The sequence below is a fragment of the Cololabis saira genome, chromosome 10 (genome assembly GCF_033807715.1).
Source record: "Cololabis saira isolate AMF1-May2022 chromosome 10, fColSai1.1, whole genome shotgun sequence".
Lineage (NCBI taxonomy): Eukaryota > Metazoa > Chordata > Actinopteri > Beloniformes > Belonidae > Cololabis > Cololabis saira.
This window is the reverse complement of record NC_084596.1, coordinates 14,548,871-14,570,711: the sequence shown is the minus strand read 5'-3', so window position 1 is coordinate 14,570,711 and position 21,841 is coordinate 14,548,871. Positions and strand designations below refer to the sequence as shown.

Sequence of the window (21,841 nt, the reverse complement as noted above, 5' to 3'; positions counted from 1 at the left end):
TGTCCTGAGTTGCCAAAAGTCACAAACCCATAAAATGCTAATAATTTAATTATCAGTCATGGAAGCTCGGTTTAAAGCTGCAGTTCCTGCAGAAGCTTTACAGATCAGATGAATCCGCATGAATGTTTGGGTCAGTTTGGATGATGGGATGGAAGAATGTGAAGGTTGGAGCTCGAAATGACAACTCTTCTGTTTTTGAGGTGGTCTTTTAAAAAAAAAAATTTTTCCTACGTTATAACTTGATAGATGTGTTGCATCTGAAAAATCCCCCCGATGTTTGAGCTACAGTAAAAGCAGCACACAGGATCACTTTGGTCTGATAAAGAAGCTCTCTGGGGCTGGTTGTGTTTACTTTTCAGGGTTTTAATACACCTAAATTATCATAAAAACGTGTAAATGTAGGCACCCATTTTCTAAAGTAACTAATCTTGAGAGACAAAAGAAAGTTCCCGTTTGGGTGCCTTCATACTTTTTATTTTGTATTATTTGGTTAGTGTTTCTATTGAAACAATGCAGTGATGGTGCTAATAATTTAATTATCAGACATGGAAGCTCAGTTTAAAGCTGCAGTTCCTGCAGAAGCTTTACAGATCAGATGAATCCGCATGAATGCTTGGGTCAGTTTGGATGATGGGATGGAAGAATGTGAAGGTTGGAGCTCGAAATGACAACTCTTCTGTTTTTGAGGTGGTCTTTTTTTTTTTTTTTTTTTATATATTTTTCCTACGTTATAACTTAATGCGTGACCCAAACCTGTGGTTTTTTTTTCTGTCCCAAAGTTAAAAAATTCAGCTTGATGACAAAAAGTTCTTTTTAGAATGTATTATTTGTTCACTGTAACCTGATATCATCCTTTGAAAGCGTGACGGTCCAGCGATTCACGCGGGGACCGGATGCTGTGGGAATTCTGCTGAAATGTGGAGTTTTCCTTCTTGGCAGCAGGAAGTGGAAGAAGTGCGTCTTCAGCTGTGGCTGAGCTTCTAGTGTGAATCAGTCTCAATGTAAATATGAGAAACCCGCCGCCAACATCTGCGTGCACATCAATCACTTCTTATTCAAGCAGCCCGGGCAAAAATATAGGGAATTTACTAAACCGTGCACAATTATAAAAAAAAGAAAAAAGACTTCCACTTCCATATTAACTGGTTTTGGATGAAGTCGTTTTCAGGAGTTGTGTATTTGTTTAATGAGTCATTAACTCTTCAACGTGTGCTGATATTAAACAGCTTAAATCCAGCAAGGATGCTTTTCTGGTATCGTTTTAGTGATGCTGCTTCTCCTGCTGCAGCTGATCTCAGATGTGATCACTACACATTGAAATATAAAGAAATATAAAAAATTGTTGCAGAAGAAGTTTGGTCCAGTTTTCTTATCGCTGTCTTTCATCCCGTTGAGGATCTTTGGGATTTTGTTTCAGCTCGTTCCCGCTTGGTTCAGGTCAGGACTTTGATCGGGTCACTCCGATCAAATTTTTCAGGTGTTCTGATGTAGGTTTGGGGATGTTTCAGATCCAAATCTCCACCAGGAACACATTTGTGCACAAAGCAGAGGTGAGAAGTGTTATCTGGGATTTCTGCTTCAACATTGAACCAACAAGATGTCTGTCCAAGCAGGTAAACCTCTGTTTTTTTATTGCGTGGTCTGATCTTGTGGTAAATTTGTTAAGAACGTTTTCCAATTGTGGATAACCCTTTCCAGATTCCTAGGCAGCTTCTCTGAGATCATTGCTTATGTCTTTCCCTCTTGGCCTTGTGTTAACACAGACCACCAAATTGCCAAAAGGTCTTCTTTAAAAGAGGTTTGCAGCGCTGCTGATAATCAGTTAACTAAGGGCTGATGATCAGAAGCAACCTGGTGCAATTCACCCGTTTACATCCCCTGGGAGCGGTTAGGGGCTACAACTGTACAAGATTCACCAGGTAAGAAAATAAGATTTAAAAAAACCAAGAAACTATTTTATTGTTTTGAGCATTATATTTTACTTCATATATGTTCACCCTCTTGTTTCTGCCTGTTTGGAACCAGTGCCCAATAATCTGTCCACATCAGGTTTGCCATCATGCACGGATAAACCATGTGACTTTTAAATGTTTTTATTTTCTGCTTTTTGTTCTTTATAGTAATCAGAGGTGGACAGAGTACTCAACCCCAGTACTTGAGTAAGAGTACAAATACTACTGGTCAAAATTTACTCCGTTACAAGTAAAAGTAGCTCAGTCAAAATATTACTCGAGTAAGAGTAGAAAAGTACTTGCTTTTAAAGGTACTTAAGTATCCAAAAGTAAATGCTTTTAAATTTACTTTAAGTAAAAGTAAGAGTAAGAGTAAATTTCTTATTTTCCACATCAGTAAATTACTATATTTTTTCTAAATTAATCTAAGGATCTTTTAACTCTTGTTTCTGAGAATTAACTCTTTGAAACCAGCTGCACTGATGTGCTGCTTTTAGAACCACAATGTTATATAAAACCTGCAGAAACACCAAAAACAAATCAAATGAATGGGATCATAAGAGGACAGCAGATGATGCAGAGTTTATTAACAATCATGAACTGAAACCAAATGAACCTGCACCATCCAACTAAGTCTGGATCCCCCTCAAAGACCACTGCTTTACAAAAAACTACATCTCTGCTTTCAATAACTCAATGTTGAAGTCACTTAACTTTACAGGAAGGACATGTACCAGTACAATATAGCAATATAGAGCATAACAAACTGTCTCCCCATGTCTGTCTTGTCTCCTCCTTTTGACAAAAACAGCTCGTGTCCAATAGGATTTTAGGGAAGAAGAAAAAAGAGCAGACCTGAAAGTAACGAGTACTTTTCCACCTTCCTAGAAATTTACTCGAGTAAAAGTAAAAATATTTGTCTTGGAAATGTATTCAAGTAAGAGTAATAAGTACCAAAGAAATCTAATACTCAAGTAAAGTACAAATCCTCTGGATATGTACTTAAGTACAGTACTCAAGTAAATTTACTCCGTTACTGTCCACCACTGATAGTAATATAGGAATAACATGGTAACATTTAAGATTTTTTCCACTAATTTTAACTTTTGTGATTACCGTATTTTCTGGACTATAAGCCGCTACTTTTTTCATAGGTTTTGAACCATGCAGCTTATACAAAGGTGCAGCTATTCTGTGGATTTTTCTTCCACTGCTAGGGGGCGCTCTAACCGGAATTAGAATCAAAACTAAGACAAAATAAATGCAAAGAAGAATACACTACTTCTTCTTTAACAGAAGTAGGTAGAAGCAGATTATAAACAATTAAATAGATAAATAAATACCGGTTATTTTCTCTTGGTTCTGTCCCGTTTTAATCAGCAAAGTTGCTGCCGTGTTAAAAGAAACTGTTAGGAAAGGATCTATTTAGGTACAAACGTACATAATTTACAGTTCAAAATGGTTCTGTACATGTAGTAAATATCTAATCTAACAACATAAATATCTGCGGCTTGCATATCTTTTTTTTTTTTTTTAAATAGAGCGGATGCGGCTTGTATTCAGGTGCAGCTTATAGTCCAGAAAATATGGTAGGTACTTCATTATTCCCGTTGGGGATATTTATCTCCTTTTAACCCATCACTTTCACGGGTTAAAGGCCTTGCTAAACCCCATCATGCTTCAGCGACATGTTCATAAAAATATACATCTGGCAGCGCCGTCATACAAATGTCACATGTTTATTTTGGGCTACAGTGTTAACATACATAGAACATCGTTGATATAGTCGACACATTTCCTGATAAAAGTTTTTTTCAGTTTTTAATGTAAGATACTAAGTATTTGTTGTAGTAAAGTTTCAGTGTTGATCTCAGTCTTTAAACCCTCAAACAGGTCCAGGACCCGGAGGGTTGAGGCAGCGACAACACGGCGATGATGATGACATCACTCTGGTAAGTTGCACCACACAAACCCGGAGAACTGTAATTGCAGTGAAGGTATTTAGATTATGTTTTTAAGCTCTTTACATTTGTGCTGCGAGAATAACATCACCTCAGTCTCCCTGCCGAGTCTCGGCTCCTGCAGCGACGGTTGAAACTGCACCGATTCCGACTGACGCATTCTCTGCTCGTGATTTATAACCACAGCATTTCTCCACACACGTGTTTTCATCATTCAGATGCAAATGACGGTGGCTTATTTTTCTGGAGGGATCTGGCTACGCCTGCGCGTGTGTTGCAGTTGGAGGAGCTCCAGGAGCTCTTGTCAAGTATGAAAGGTCCAGGCCAGCAGGAACCGGGTTCCTGTTCTTGTGGGATCTGCAACAACGGCCTCTGCTCTGAGATGGTAACAACTTCAGGGAGCAAAGAAGAATAAACAGCCAATATAATTCATTACAAATAACCCCCCTGGCTCGACATTTTGTAGCACGGCTATTGTGTTTTTTCTTTCCTTTTGGGAAGCAGACCAGAAGAATGGGAGCAGGAGGATGCTGAGGGTGAAGTCATCTCATCTCCAGTACGGTGACGACAATCCAGCTACGACCGACGCAGCCGGATTTTAGAACGCCATACAGGTTTGTGAAAGCACATACTGGGGAGGGAATAACGCACCTTCCTGGTATCACCATGACTACACACCTGGGGTCCGTTTCACAAAGCAGGTTTAGTGAAAACTGAGTCTGATAACCCTGAAATGAGGGAAACTCTGAGTTTTCCATTTCACAAAGGGAGGTAACTCATAATAACCATAATAACCCATAAATGTATTTTAAAAAAAACATTTACATTTTCCCCTGAAGCCGAGGTGTGGCAGCTGCCCCTGATCTAAATGACAATAAAATTTCATTCAATACCATTCCACCACTGCTTTCATCTGTAATATTATAAAACAGTGGGCTTAAATCTTAAATGAATGCTGCATTCAAACTTACACATTGACTGCAGCAACTTTCTCCCACGCCAATTTTGCTGCTGCAGCTGTGGTTTTTTTTTCCGAAATCTGCTCTCATACTCGCCATACGCACGTATTAACACTTCTAACTCCAGTGGCGTGAAGTATGTGGATCTTCAGATGCAAACTAATGTTTCCTCAAAGGAATTTTGTAAATTGAAATGTTAAATAAAGTTAAAAAAAAAAAAAAGTATGTGGATCTTTTGTTGTCGCCGGTTGCCATGGTGAATCGTTGTATCAGGGCTCAATTGATGCTGGCTTTTTAAAGTTGTGGCGCACTCGCTTAACTCCAGGTGAAACTACTTAGAGCTGAGTAAATTAACTCAAATCCGCCGAAAACTCAGAGTTTCCGATCTCAGAGTAGATCAACTAAGAGTTCAGGATTAGACTCAGTTTGTTGAACCTGCTTTGTGAAACGGACCCCTGGAGAATGAAGACGGGGCTTCCCGGGTCACCTTTAAACCTCCATCGCTGTGTGACAGTAACTTACAGCAGCCTACCTCACTGCACACTTTTTCTTGCACAAAAAAAAATCCACAAAAGTGAAATATGGGGTCTGTATGGAAGCACTTCTGCTTCTAATTCAAATCATAAGTATTAATGTTCCTCATCAGCAGAAGAAATCATCAAGACGAAGATTAATGTTCATTTATTAATCAGTCACAACGTGTCAGAGTGTACATGAAAGCAACCCCGGGGGGGTTACGGCGCGAGTCCAATCTCTCTAATTGCTGAATATGTCAAGTCTCCAGGTGAACCTTGGCGTCCTGAGGATTACGTAACTTCAGAGCAGCCTCCCTGGAAGCGAGGTCAGCCGCCGGGCGGAGAGGATGCAGCTGTCTGAGCCGAGCTCTCCAGAGATCCTCCACGCGGGCTAACTGTTTGCAGGTGAAAAGCGTTTTATTGGCTCGAAAACAAAAGTGTGAGCTCTTTTTTCTGGCATAAAACGCTCATATCTGCCGTAGATGTCAATGACCTTAATATATGTGGAGTAATAACTTCCAGGGATGAAGCCTGGCTCCCTTTTTTACTGTGAGCAGTTACAAGTGTGTCTCCTCGACTCAGGGAGGTCGTTGTCAGGAAGACATTGTTTCTCCGTATCAAGTTGTGTTTCTGCAGTAATCAAACCATGATGTGCTAAGTTGAAGGTTAATACTCTACAGGAAAAGCATTTTCTCTCTAATCTGTGTGGGCTATAGTCATCTCTTTGGACGTCTGAGGAATGGCAGGCGGCCGGTTCCAGTCTAAAGTGCAGTTTCTGGGGTGCAGCAGTGTCAAGTCTTTGGTAGCTGGAAAGGAGATCAGTTCTCCCGCTCCTTTAAACCAGAAGGGGGAAGTTTACGCTCTGTTTTAATAAGGAGTCTAAGAACTTTGCATGTAAATCCACACTTTTGTCCTTTTTCATGCAGATAAAGGTCCTCTAACTCTGGGAGAGGAGGAGCAGAACGCTGACGACTGCCGCCAGCGCTGCGGCGCCACAATGGCGTCCCGCGCAGCCGCTGCGGTGCAGCAGAGCCCCGTCCGGGTCGTCGGCCCGGCTGTGGTCGTACCGCTGGCTGCTGGACGAGCACTGCACCAGGGGCATCTGGTAGGACGTGGCCCGCTTGTCCGGGCCGTCGGGGCTGGAGCCGTCGCTGGGACGCTGGCCGTTGTACAGCAGGTAGCGTCCGCTGATGTCCTGCTCCATGCGGAAGAGCTCGTACTCCGTGTGGGGGAGCCGGATGCCCAGCGCCACGCAGCCGTTGGTCACGGTGACGTCCTGCTCCACCCCGGCCTTCCACGAGCCCTGCACGCCGCACTCGTTGCCGCTGAAGACGTTGAGGAGGGAGGTGGTGGCGACGTCCATGGGAGTCACCCTCATGTGGTTCACTGGGGGAGGGAGACGAGACACAAGACCGTTACAGCCAACACAGCTACAACAGCAATCAACACCCTTTACTCCAGGGAGGCCTGCGCCGCACGTAGCAAACATGGAGCGTAAACTGCAGCTGTGCTCGGACCTGATCCCCGTCTCACAGGATGCAGAACCGGGTTAGGGCTGGGCGATATGGACCAAAAGTCATATCTCGATATTTTCTAGCTGAATGGCGATACTCGAGATATATCGATATTTTTTCTGTGACATAATTGGGGTTTCCCCCAAAGCATTATAGCATAGCATCTCTGTTAGCTTCATTTTTTTCTGAGGCAAACCCTTAAAAAAACAGTCAGTTTTAATACAAAGCCTCGTGCCAAATGTCACACAGGTACCTTTATTAACAGAGGTCTGCACAATATCAAAATGTATAAAACAAATGAAATAAAAATAAACTGCCTGCATATATAGAATAAAAATGCTTCTTGAATAAAATAAAACAAATATCCCTTTCCTGCATAACAATTAAATTAAAATACACTGTGCAATTAATACAATGTAGACAGTAACAGGCAGACTTTTCCACTGAGGTTGTGCAAATAACAAAACATTTGTGCAAATCTCAAATAAAACATTCAATTTATCACAAAATAAGCTATATCGATATAAACGATATTGTCTCATACCATATCGCGTTTGAAAATATATCCATATATATTAAAATCTCGATATATCACCCAGACCTAAACCGGTTCTCCGGCTCCCTGCCTCTGCAGGGCCGGGCTGCATAAGCACTGCAGGGTCATGTGCACGGCTCCACCAACCACTATTTTGGTCGTTGACTTGTCTGCTGATTGTTTATGACCCAGACGAGTTCAGGACTATTTCCATCGTGCATTATGTCTGACTGAGCTGCATTATGTCTGACTGAGCTGCATACCAACGGACCTCGGCCGGCGGCGCCGGATTCACTTTAGAGGTGGGAGATGGACGGATGGACGGGAGAGAGAGAGGTCTTCGCCGGGTTGTTGTGACGCCCTGAACTTGAATGACTGTCAGGCGCACATACTATACCATAATTGTTGTCACACTCAAATTTTTTTAATGTCAACCATCAGATCAAGTGGAAAAGTACTTTACAACAAGAGTTGGTCTTTTGAAAATGGAAATAATTACTGTAACGAACTGCAGCAGCATGAATGAGAATGTGCTCTTTTATACACGGGGGGTGGGGATTTCTGTTTTATCGGTGGTAAAGTGTGTTGCTAATGAAATAAATAGCTTATCTCTGTATTTTGGTGATGAGTAAAGAAAAGGATTCATGCGTTTGATTTGATTCAAAATAAAAGTTGTCATTATCAATTGGTTTGTGTCAATTATTATTGTCACGACGGGAATAATTGAAAGAGGGTCAAGTTTATGGCAGGACCAGGGGGCAATCAGCAAGCTAGGACTGGAGCAAGACACACACAGATAATAGGAGATTATATATATATATATATATATACACACCGGTGTGTGTGTATGTATATATATATATATATATATATATATATATATATATATATATATATATATACATAAATAAATAATCAATCTCCTTAGAGAGAGAGAGATACACACACACACACACACACACACACACACACACACACACACACACACACACACACACACACACACACACACACACACACACACACACACACACACACACACACACACACACACACACACACACACACACACACACACACACACACACACACACACACACACCACAAATGTTTGGACACACCTTCTCGTTCAAAACAAATTGGGAAGTGTGTCCAAACTTTTGGTCTGTACTGTGTGTGTGTGTACATATATATATATATATATATATATATTATAAATATGGATGTGAAAACCTGAATCTAACCCTCAGCTGCAGGTTAAACCTAAAACATTGATGTTTTCTGGAGGTTTTGAAGCCCAGCAGCTGCGGCAGCGCTGCTGTACTGAAGGAGCGACCCCCCCCCCCCAGGTTTAACCTTTCCTGTGAACTTTAGACATGCGAGTCTGTACTTTTGAACGCGTTGCCCCTGAGTGACTGTTTACACGCACGCGGATACAAAATGCCAAATAAAGGGACTTTTGGTGTTAAAAAACTCATTCCCTCCCAAGACCCCCCCCCCTGTTACCTTTAAAGATGAACTCGGTCCCCCCCTTGACGCGGGTGGAGTGCAGCCCCCGGCTGTAGCGGCCGCGGGCGTAGATGATGAAGGTGGGGTGTTTGCAGATGGGGTCGGAGTAGTGGTAGTAGTGGCCCTCCCAGGTGTGGTTGTTGTCGTGGAAGATGAAGTGGCGGGTGAGGAAGAGCACCTCGGGCCGGACCTCGCAGCGCTGGCTCACCCACTGGCCGTACAGCCCCACGGTCAGGTCGGCCCGCGGCGGCAGGATGGGCGGGTGGAACTCGTCCGAGCGGTAGATGATCCGGCAGGTGATGCAGCCGTGGTCGTGGTTCTGGAAATGGATAAACGGGGAGAAAATTCACCACGTTAGTCAGGATACTCAGATGGGGCCTCATTTATAAAGCTTGCTTGCGCACAAAACAGGGCTTGAAAGATGCGCAAGCCACCTTCTACACAAAGGTTGGGATTTAAAAAGAAAAAACGAACCGAAAAATGTGCGTATCCCTACGCCAACCCTGACCCTCCCACAGGAACAGTCTTAAGATATGGGGAACTGGCAACGCAGACGGTGAGGTGGTGAAATGAAACCAGATTCATGTCATACTCTTAATGTCATCACATATCAGACTTATAATATAATAGCGCTGATCGTGTCCCTTTGTGTTTGAAGCACAGCGTCAGTCAGGACGCTCTGGTGCCGTTGGTGCTGCAGCCACGGTGCCAGGACGCGCCGGGCCGGGAACTTCCTAGTCACCCACAGCGACAACTGGAGAGTGACTGAGGACAGAACAAATGAGTGCCGGGCCACTCTACGGAGCCCCTAAAGGGAATCAGATTTTTTTATATATATATATATATATATATATATAATATATATATATATATATATATATATATATATATATATATCTCTATATATCTATATATCTATATATATATATATATATATATATATATATATATATATATGTGTCTATATCTATATATCTATATCTATATCTATCATGAGTTTTACGCACGCGTGAAACCTTTACGTGCGGGTGTAAGCCTAAATTATGGTTCCGCGTTAAAACGACGCAGAGCCTACGCCGTAGGGTACGCGGCGACGCGCACCTACGCCGTAGGCTCTGCGTTGGTGTGACGCGGAACCATAAATCAGCCTTAAAGGTTTCACGCGCGCATGTAAAACTCATTATATATATTAAAAAAATCCGTGTCCCTTTAGGGGACTCCGTACCTCTTGGCCTCCACCTTCAAATCACACCACTTCTTTTTCTTTCTGCACCATCTGTCCATGGCACTGACAGCGTTTAGCGCAGCAATGACGTGCCACTCACTCGCTTTATTTTATACTATTTATATACTATTTATACTTTTACTGTGACCACCAAATAATCTCGTTTTCCTGGCCTCCACCTCATCCACAACATCTCGATCTCAGTCTCCGTGAAATTTACTGGCACGGTTGCTCGACACGTCTCATTCATCCTGACGCACAGCAGAATAGGCTGCAGGAAGCCGCTGCACATAGTCAGCAGGTTCATTCATATGAAAATACTACTTTGCATTGCCCATTTATGGTATGAAGTGGGCGTGTAGAGGGCGGGATATGAGGCGAATTCACCTGCGCAACCTTCCAGGTGGACTGTGATTTATAAAGCGAACATTGCGTGCAAGTGTGCGTGTGCATAAATCCGGTTTTTTCGTTTGCGCCCGCCATTTTCGGCTTTTGGGTTTACATGCACTTTTAGTATGAATCCTACACACTCTTTTATAAATGAGGCCCCTGAGCAGTAGCGGAACATATTACAGAGAAGGAAATAAACTAGGCGGACGGGCTACTATATCAACAATTTACCACAAACTCACATTTTCTTACTGACAGTGTGTGTCTGTGATTGTTATAACTGTAGCTACCTGTAAACTTGACTCCCTGACCATTATGCAGGTTTTGGCGGGCCGGGCCCGGGGATGAATCGCTGCTAACAACGTCAGGTGTATCTCCCGCAGGAGGAGGATTAGGGTGAACAAATATGCGTCTAGCTTGGGCAATTTGGCTTTTTTTGCTCCTTTTTTTCTTTTTCTTTGCATTTGATTGCTCCACTTTTGTGTTTATAACATCCGCTCATGTTTAGGCTGTAGGATTACCGTATTTTCCGAACTATAAGACGCACCTAAAAGCCATTCATTTTCTCAAAAACCGGCAATGCGCCTTATAATGCAGTGCGCCTTATATACGATCATTACGGTAATTTCTGTTACTGTAGTCAGGGGGATTGTGGGTAATGTAGTTGGTGTCGCCAAAGTAACGGTGCTAAAAACATCAGGAATCATCACAGACGTGCAAGACAACAGCAGCGACGCTGACTCGCATAATGGCGACTTTGAAGAGACGGAGCAAAGCTGGTTTTTATTTTGTTAATAAAGTTTGAGATACAGTACTTTTCTTCTTGGTTTTTTTTTTTTGCATTTGCTTTAGGATTTTGTAGCATTTCCTGTAGCACAGCTCCATCAGGTAGATACGTAACTCAACCCCAGCCACTATAGTACGGTATTTTACCTTATATTTAGTGCGCCTTATATATGGAAAAAAGTTTTTAAATACGCCATTCATTGAAGGTGCGCCTTATAGTGCGGAAAATACGGAACTGGGCTCTGTTGACAAGTGATCGATGATGACGTATGACGTTGATAGACGGCTGTTGATGACGAACGATTTTACCCAAAATACATTTGGAGATTCACTTGCCATTTTTGTTTTAATGTTAACCATGAGTGTGAAAATCTCAACACAACATATTATACAATGCTTTATACCTAATATGAACCAAGTGGTGCCACAAAAAAATAAAAAAATCTTGCGGGCCTGCTGCCTCAGGGGCCCCATTGGGCCCCGGGCCGGGGGAGCACAGCCCCCCCAGCCCCCCCTGAAGCTCCGCCCTTGGTTCTGAGCATTAAAGGCGTCCGCAGATACCGTCTAAATGTCAGCCTCACCATGTGACTGTTAAATGCTGGAAACCTTATATGACGTGATCATTCAGCTGTCGAGGCTGTTAATCTGTTAATTTCTCCCAAACTGAAATGTTTAAGCTCCCACTGATGATCGCAGACGATCATGTTGAATGAAATCCGCCGGGAGCTGAGAACCTTCTCCTCCGTCGTCGGCGCCGTGTGTCACGTGCTTCACATAAAGACGGCTGGCGTCTGCACTGAGGTGAAAGAGGAAAAGCCATTTCCTTCAGCTCGAACCTCTGGAGTGCTGGGAGAGCAGGACGCGGTCCCGGCACCGTCTCGGTGATCACATCGCTTCACTATAAAAGACAGATGTCTGGATGAACCGGAGCCACGACGCAGCCAAGCGCCAAGCAAAGCTTTTGTGCCTCTCACAGATGTGGCCATCGCCCAAAAACTGATTAAAAGAAACACAGAAATGACCATCAATCATATCCTGCTCAAAACACACGTCTGGGTCCAAATGGAGCAGCCGTGCGATCCGTCTGCAGACGGAACAGCTGCGGCTTTCCACGACGGCAGGGACGGCTGGAGCCGGCCGGCAGCATCCAACAAAACATCCAACAAAACATCCTCCAAAACTAAACTCCAGGGACGCAAATGAGTTTTTGTTATTTGAGGGAGGTCAGAATTTAAGACCCGACCTCCTCAACTCAATCACCGTTTTCCCAGACAGTGATACGTCTGCGTGAGATTTATGAGAATGAGAAGAACAAGAAGAAAGAGGGGGAGAAACATGAACATCCAGATGATTTAATCCCTGAGCAGCCACGACCGTCACATACAGGGAGGATGATGGGACCACGAGAACAAAGGCCTCCTGTGATTCAGACGCCGTATGTGTGGTGTTTTTACGGCGGGGTACTTCCATATGAGTCAGAGAGGGGAAGAAATAACATTTTTACATCCATTTTCTTCTCTTTCTATAGTACAGATGTGTAGAGGGAGAGATTTGAACGTCAACGTTGCTCTGAAACTGCCAACGAACCGGTTCAAGCAGCGTTTCCATGATTACTCCTCTTTTCCACTTGCTTACGTGTTCTCGTGTTGCACGTCCGTGATCCCTGACATGGATCAGAAACGCCTCTTCTTGGAGCGTTTTCAGAGCATTACTGACCTTGCAGCACCGACAACCACGACTACGTTGGTCAACACCGACGCCGTGATGAATTACAGCGACTTTTCAAGCAGAGATGATTCAGGGAAGCAGAGCAACAGCTTGTAGGGTTGATCAACTTTGACTATATTTCTCCTCTTCCTGTTTAACAAAGTACCTGTTATCCATCTGGCCCTCATCCATTTTTGGTTTTAAATGATTGCTGGAGGTCTTCCAGGTGTTTGACTAATAATGCGACTGACTCACTGGCAGAGGTGGGTAGTAACGAGTTACATTTACTCCATTACATTTACTTGAGTAAGTTTTGGGAAATTTTGTACTTTAAGGAGTAGTTTTGAATCAATATACTTTTTACTTTTACTGGAGTAGATTTGTGAAGAAGAAACTGTTACTCTTACTCCGCTACATTAGGCCACGTTGAGCTGTTACTTTTCTTTTATCCCTTTTATCCGCGTACGCGTCAATCTCATGACATCACTGGGTGATTCTTTGGGAAAAATGTTTGTTTTTGCATGTTTTGTCACATTTACACAGACTCAAACACACACAGAGTTTCTATGAGTTCATGGGCTTGTTCTAGTTCTGCTGGTTAAAAAAGAAAAGTACAAAGGCTTGAAATTTTGTGCTACTTGTGCTTAATTTATTTTCTTATTCTTTTATTATTTATTAAAGTACCTGAATTTACTTTAGGTTATTTTAATTTGAGCTATTTTTTATTAATTTTAATTTATTTTATTATTTTATTGATTTAATTTACCTGAAGATGATTATTTTGTACTTGTGTCTGTTTGAATGGTTGTGTTTAAAAAAAAAAAAAAAAAATCAGACGTTACTCAACAGTTACTCAGTACTTGAGTAGTTTTTTCACCAAGTACTTTTTTACTTTTACTCAAGTAATTATTTGGATGACTACTTTTTACTTCTACTTGAGTCATATTATTCTGAAGTAACAGTACTTTTACTTGAGTACAGTTTTTGGCTCCTCTACCCACCTCTGCTCACTGGTTGGTTTACGTTACAGCCTGACTGGATTGTGACACAGAACTGTCCTCTTTGATCTGATGCTCCGATTGTGAAACAACCAATCCACGACAAACATCTGGCTCATCTTTGCATCATTGAACGTAGTCGGCTCCGACTCCAGCGGGTTTTTAAGAGTCTTAACGCCACGTTACCATCATACTTGGCCGAACGTTTCTGTCTTCACACTCCGGCCAGAACCCTGAGATCCAGCTGTTGTCGGCCATTCCCGGATCCTGGCTCTGAAACAGAGGGGACAGCAGGACCCGACCTGCTGAGCAGTCTACCATCTCACATAAGAGCTGTGCAGATGTTTGATCAGGAGAACATTTACGTCCTCTCTGGCTCTCCATCCAAGTTCAGCTGGATATCTGTTTATTGGGCAAACAGAGCTATTTTATGTACTTTTGCAAACGAGACAAAATTAAGACTCTAAAGAAATATAAATGATGCTATTACTTAAAGCAAAGCACCAACTCGCGTGTAATCCAGAAACTAGGCCTGTGTTGAAAAAATCGATTTCCCAATTCTAAATCGATTCTCATATTAATTCCTAAAAATCGATTCATATGTCTAAAGATCGATTTATTTTTTTATTTATTTATTTATGTATTTTTTTTTTTCATCATTACATTACAACTTTTGGTTATTTTTTTGTTTATCCCCAAAAAAGGAATGTTTTGTTGGACACGAGAATAACTGGTGCCATGTTTTTGCCTTTAAATATGTTTAACATTAAAGTGTTAGGTTATAATTGCATAAATTGTCTATATTTCATTACTTTATATACTGTCTTGGGGTTACATTTGCTAAAAATGCAAAAAACCAAATGCTCAAAAATTAAAAACCAAAATAGACCGAACATGGAACAAATAAAAACAGAATGTGGGAAAAAATAAAACCGATTTCATCCGTCTATGTTTCCTCCCTGGATCTGTTTGGTAATTCTAACCCACGATGTTTCTGAAAGCAGTTCTATCAGCATTCTGGGAGCTGATTGGTCCTTACAGCATCATTAGCTGCCAATACTTGCTGTTTAATCTCAATATAATACTAGTAGTAATATTTTGCATAACTACAGTCATATAATTCATGCAACAGCTCAGAAAACAGTTTTAATAACACTAACCCGAATCAATAATCGGAATCGAATCGATTCTTGACATTTGAATCGATCCCCGGCCCTACCAGAAACGCTCTGCAGCAGCTCAGCTGAGCGCCGTCACACCCAACGATGGGACCCGAGGAAGACGTCGACCAGGCCACTCTATTTTTGGGGGGAGGCCACACGTGTAAACGCTGAGCTCTACAGTGTTTGGTAAAGTTTTGAAAAAAGGAAGAAACAGGAAGGTGTTTCATTAGAAATGAGGACACGCCCCCATCGGCAGGATCTGAGGGCCCTTTTCTTCTAAAATACATTAAGATGACTTTATTGTCACCGTCGGGTCAGATAGCCAGAACAAATCAGATTTCATGGGGACTTTGACCCAAGAGTTAAAATCCAGGCTCCAGTGGTGCGGCATAGCTGTGGGCCAACAAACCCACCAGGGACTCATTGTCCAGCTTATTGCTGTGAGCTCACAGTCGTAATTGAAGGAAACTCCGATGACTGACCATTTTTTAAAACTCCTCGTGCGTCTCATGAGGATTGTGGTGGATGATGACATAGAGAGAGAGGGGACCAGAGTTTCACCCATTAATACCTAAAGAAGCCTTTGAAAAGCATTAAGAGTCCTCAAAAATGTTTGAAATGCCCCTCAAATCCCTTAGCTGTCAGTTTCTGAGGCTACTGTTAAAAAAGCCATTTCATCTTTGGCTTTTTTTTGGTCAAATAATTGGCTTTGCTCTTACTTTCATCAGCTCATTATAAACTAATTATTGTGCATCTTCACTTAATGCTAATGTAGAGGCATGCAAATGTCAGAGGTCTTCCAGAGAGTCACGCCTACGTTGCAGCAGAAACAGTTAAAAAAGGTTAAAAGACCATTTTCAAACTATTTGGAGACAATCACGCTGCAGCGGCAAAGATTTTTCTCGAGTGGAAAACCAGATTTTTAGGACTAATCGGTGCAACAAGTTCATCCCAAGGTTAGACCAAAGGGACTCAGAGAAACTGTAAAAAAAGGAACAACATCATCATCTCAGACTTTTACAAGCCTCAGTTAGCATGTCACAGCTAGAAAGAAGACTGAACAAGTATGATTTGTTTGGAAAAGCTCCAAGCAGAAATCCTTGTCCAGGAGAAAATCTTCTCTCCATAAAGACCACGACACCAAGACACAACCGGACTTCTCTAAAGTGGAGATATCCGACCATAATGCGTTTATGCCACCCGTCAATCACAGAGGTGGAGAGGTCGTGATCTGGAACGAGTCAAATGTGAGGGTGTCTGTCTGACATGATATTATTGACCTGACTTTTTGAATCAAGATTACTGAAACTTGATGATTTGGTTAAGTTACAGACACTCACAATCATGTACACATCTAAATGTAAATTATTACCAGAAAACGTACAATACATGTTTACTTTCAGTTCAAACAATGAAGATAGTCGTAGAAAATGTAATTTTAAACATTTATTTGCCCGAACAACTCTAAAGCAGATGAGCATTTCAATTGTTGGAATTAAGTTATGGAATTAATTAAATTATGATTTAAAGGGCTGTATAAACATATTTCAGTTTAAAAAAAAATAAAAAAAAAATAGCAATGTATGAATGAAATAGTCAAAAATTATCATATATGTGTATGGAGACAGACAATCTATCTTTTATTTTCTTGTTTTTCTTTTCTTGTGATATTTTTGATTTTGATTTGATTTGTTTATTTGCACAACATAAAAAACGGTACAAAAGTTGAAATGAACATAAAAGCATGAAAATATGTGCAGGTGAGAAAGGAAGCCCTAAATGGGCTTATTCAAAGTTCTCACCAAGAAGATACATTGTATTGAAATAATAGCAAGAACAAAAAACAAAAAACAAAAAAACAGCGTTCCAAAAAGATGGATTATTAACTAAGTAATTGTGCAGACCATCTGTTATTATTGTTCAATTTTGTTTTGAGGGAGGGGCAGGTATAATAAGATTTTCTTCTTCCTGCTCCTTTCTGGTTATGGAATATGCTTTTGATTGTGTTGTCATTTTACTTGTTTGTTTCTTTTCTTTGCATATTTCCATGATCGGAATAAATAAAAATGAAATGAAATTAAATATTAAACACACCAGCATCCAGCAGCAGCATGACGGGAAAACTAGTTCAAACCCAACTAAAATACTGTGGTGGGACGACAGCAGAGTGAAGGTGAGCATTTGAGCTGAATCTGGGCTCTACAACGTTCTAGAGAAGAGGAAGTGGAAGGAAAGTACGAAGGGAACGCCACAAACCCGTGGAAAGTACGTGCTGTTTGGTCTAAAATAATAAATATCCAACACTTTATTTCCTTTCTTACTTGTTTGTCCTGGCTTTCCACTGCTACTAACGCTCTTGCAACAGAGAATTGATTTTGAACGGCATCATGACCAACTGGGTTCGTTTCAAAAAGATCGTGTGATGCCTCAAGATTGAATTATGCATTGAATGTGTCAGACGTAAAAAAAGGTGTTAATAGGATCAACTGCAAACCGGTGGAGATGAGCGTTGGAGCCAGCTGGGAGACACTGGAGGCGAGCGTCACACGAGCCAGAGGTTATTCAGTTAGATGCGGGGTGAACTGTAAAATCGGACTATTAGACGGACTCTCGAACACAGCAGCTGCAGTTTTCTTGTTTTCTTTGCCTCCATTCATCTTGAAAGTTAACAAATCTTGTTTTACATTCGTAAATGAGCCTTTAAAAGGAAACAGCTGCCTAAAACTAAAGCAGTTCTGTGCATTTGCTGAAGTTTCATACATAACCCTCAAAAACCTACAAATAAGACTTTAAAATCCCATAAAAACGAAGTACTTGTTCAATATTTATACATTGTAAACACATTTTTAATCGAATAATGACTTAAATGACTAATTATACATTTTATTTGAACATATGTGAATTGATTAATGTGTGTAATTTTTCAGTTTCATAAGAGACAACTCTTTTACAGACAGAAAACGAAGCCTGCTGCGTTTGAGTGCCCCCACAAGTTCAGTAAATCTTTAGCTGGCAGGTAGATTGTTTCACTTGGTGTGAAGTCTTTATTGGAGTTTAAGGAACTGAAGGAAATGAGAGAAGAGAAGATATTATGAGAGTAGATATTATGGCATCTGCCCCAAATAAACTGATATCTTAGTCTACTGGCTAAAAGCAAAGACTGTATTAAAAGCAAACACTAAAAGCAACTCTGAGATCTGGATTTGGAGCTATTTTTTCTTTTTTTTCGGAGACGTGAAGGACGGCGTCTAGACAGGAACAAACTCTCCAACATGCCTAAATGACCCAAGTGCATTGGTTCTGATCAAATCTGTTTATGTTGTTTTGGTCACGACACCTAAAACGAGGAGTTGAGACGAGTCTGAACTCTGGTCGACCTTTGCTAGAGCTCCTGTGAACATTGGTGGAAAACCAGAGGACCAAGACCTAAGTCCGTAGTAGGGCTGGGCGATATGGACCAAAAGTCATATCTCAATATTTTCTAGCTGAATGGCGATACTCGATATATATATATATCGATATTTTTTCTGTGACATAATTGGAGTTTCCCCCAAAGCATTATAGCCTAGCATCTCTGTTAGCTTCATTTTTTCTGAGGCAAACCCTAAAAAAAACTGTTTTAATACAATGCCTCGTGCCAAATGTCACACAGGTACCTTTGTTAACAGAGGTCTGCACAATATCAAAATGTATAAAACAAATTAAAAAAAAATAAACTGCCTGCATATATAGAATAAAAATGCTTCTTGAATAATTAAAACAAATATCCCTTTCCTGCATAACAATTAAATTAAAATTATTAGGCTACAATGTAAACAGTAACAGGCAGACTTTTCCACTGAGGTTGACAGTTGTGCAAATGTTTTTTTCGATATAAACGATATTGTCTCGTACCATATTGCGTTTGAAGATATATCGATATATATTAAAATCTCAATATATCGCCCAGCCCTAGTCCGTAGTACAACTAAGAGCCCAGCAAGTGTTATTATATTGTGAAATAATCGTAATGATGCAATTTCAACTCTTAACAGAGCTCACATGTGCAAAATAAATACATTAATAAGTTTTATGTTTATTTGTTTTTTTTTTCTGTTAAGCACTTTGTGTTTCATTATTTGTAGGAAAAGTGCTATATAAATAAAGTTTGAAAGTTTGACATGTGTGGTTTTGCATCAGTTTACCTGAGGAGGCACAGGAGTAGGTACCCATACAGGCGCTAAGTGTTTATTTCTGCTGTAGATTTGGACATAACAAAGGGAAGTAGGTAGATTCACTTCCTTTGGTCAGTTGAAGAAACTGCACATTTTCTGTCGGCATCCTTTATGATGATGTCCAATAGAAAATTCAGCTCTTTAAAACCCCTTAGTAGAAACCTGCCGGTGATGAAAGTGCACTTATTATGTTGGTGTCTATGGGCAGAAATATGTGCCACTAGAAACTGAATTTGAATAATTTATATTTGAATTGCTCAACTTGAATAATTGCATTAAAAAACTGAATCTGAATCACATAATTTGAATTTGTATTGTTTAATTTGAATCATTGCATTGAAAAACTGAATCTACATTCAGTTCTCACAATTCAAATTCAGATTTTGCAAATCAATTTCAATTTCACTGTGCCAGACATCCGGGTCTTCCGCAGGAACAGCAATCGAGTGCAGATACAAATAACTCTTTTTCACGTAGCCTACTATAACCTCTATTTTCTTTCAACGATATAAACGACCAATGGGAGCTAGATATTTCAAAACCTATTGTGTTTTTTCCGTTCTGTGTAAAAAGTGTAGATTTATATCTTGCCGTTTTGTAGAATGCAATGATTCAAATTAAACAATACAAATTAAAATTATGTGATTCAGTTTTTTGATGCAATTATTCAAGTTGAGCAATTCAAATTCAAATATAAATTATTCAAATTCAGTTTCTAGTGGCACATATTTCTGCCCATAGGTGTCGTTCTCATGACTTCCAGGAGTTTACGAGTCCTATCTCTGACCGACTTCACTGCTCACGTTTTAAGCTGAGCACTTCAAGGATTTATTTGCTCTTGTAAAAGTACCACTGAATCAAACCAAGGGAAACTCATCAAAAATGAATTTCTGCACAAATAATATCTGCAAACACACTAACCCCCCCAAAAAAGGAGAAGTGTCTCCAGCAGGGATCATTACCACGCGGTCGTGCCCCGCCTCAGTGACGCAGTAGCGAAGGAGGGCGACACAAAAACGACAAACAACAAAGTCGCTGTCTTTGCCCTTGCATCACTGCTGAGTTCCACCCAGCAACCACAAATGAACGTGCTGGCACCAGAAACCGGTCTGGACCGCGGCCATTTCTGGGTACAGCGTTTAAAATTAATGGATTGGATCGTCACCGTGGCAATAAAAAAAGAAAATGAAAAAAAAAACCCTCCTGAACAGAAACCATTACAACCTCAAGAGGTGGTGGAGTTGAACACTTTTTGATTGTGGGTTCTCGTACCACCATTATGAATTCAAAATCAAGTTTACAGATTGATCTCTCAAAATGAACTTAATTAACCAAAACTATTTCATTCTATAACATTTAGGACTCTGAAAAATACTTTTAATGCAGCTTCATGCTACTAAAGAGAAACAAAACAAAAAGATTTGGCTCAACTGGATGAAACATCTGTCCTCTTGCGTCTCGAGTCTAATCCAGGCGTTAGATTTGGATTTATGCCCCGAGGTTGTGCAATACTCCTGATCAGGACTGAAAAGAAAAGCATATCAATTAATACTTCGGAGCAGAACGGGGACACAACCCTCGGTTCCTTCGAAGGAGTCAAAGTTAAGAACTCCTGCACACGCATCTACTTTCATCCACTTACAGAGGTGTCAAAAGTATTTACATTCATTACTCAGGTAGAAGTATAGATACTAGAGTTTAAAAATACTCCTGTAGAAGTTGAAATATCAACTCAAGTTTTTTACTCAAGTAAAAGTATAAAAGTACTGGTTTCAAAACGACTTAAAGTATAAAAGTAAAAGTAATGTAAGGGGGAAAAAAGCCATTAAGGACAAAAGCCATTGAAAATGAATGCATCTTAGTATAATGCAAATATATTAAAGAACCATATATGTGTACTATTGAGCATTAACATGTGTTTCAGAGAGCAGGAGATATGATGACTAGTTGCCTATAAGTATTGTAATGGTGCAAAAAGTCAAACTTCAGAGGCATGTTATCATTTATCCTAACCTTTATTGGAATGTACATCCAAGTTTAGTTGCAGGAATCTGAGGGAACGGATGTAAGAACAAAACTGGACAAGAACATCTGAAACAACCACAACCAAATTCACTCTATCCGGATGGAGCAATTTAACTGGATAGTTTTTTTTTTTTTAAAGGCCGAAATAAAATAGAGTAACAAGGCTGTTTTTAAAATGTAAGGAGTAAAAAGTACAGATAATTGCGTGAAAATGTAAGTAGTAAAAGTAAAAAGTCGTCTGAAAAATAATTACTCCAGTGAAGTATAGATAACCAAAATTTCTACTTAAGTAAGGTAACGAAGTATTTGTACTTTGTTACTTGACACCTCTGTCCACTTTTCATCTGAAGTATGGCTTCACACACATTTGCAGTAAGACTACCTATAA

General features: G+C 40.6%; 1 protein-coding gene across 1 annotated transcript in view; it reads right to left on the bottom strand.

The window, feature by feature from the left end:
• Positions 1 to 5,538: 5,538 nt before the first annotated feature.
• The window catches only part of LOC133452451 (protein APCDD1-like), a 34,775-nt gene continuing 18,472 nt past the window's right edge, over positions 5,539 to 21,841 (bottom strand). The window contains exons 4-5 of the mRNA XM_061731774.1: positions 8,943 to 9,264; positions 5,539 to 6,773 (exon numbers count right to left, since the gene is read on the bottom strand). Of these exons, the coding sequence (XP_061587758.1) occupies positions 6,325 to 6,773; positions 8,943 to 9,264 (771 nt within the window). The 3' untranslated portion in view covers positions 5,539 to 6,324. The remainder of the gene's footprint in view (positions 6,774 to 8,942; positions 9,265 to 21,841) is intronic.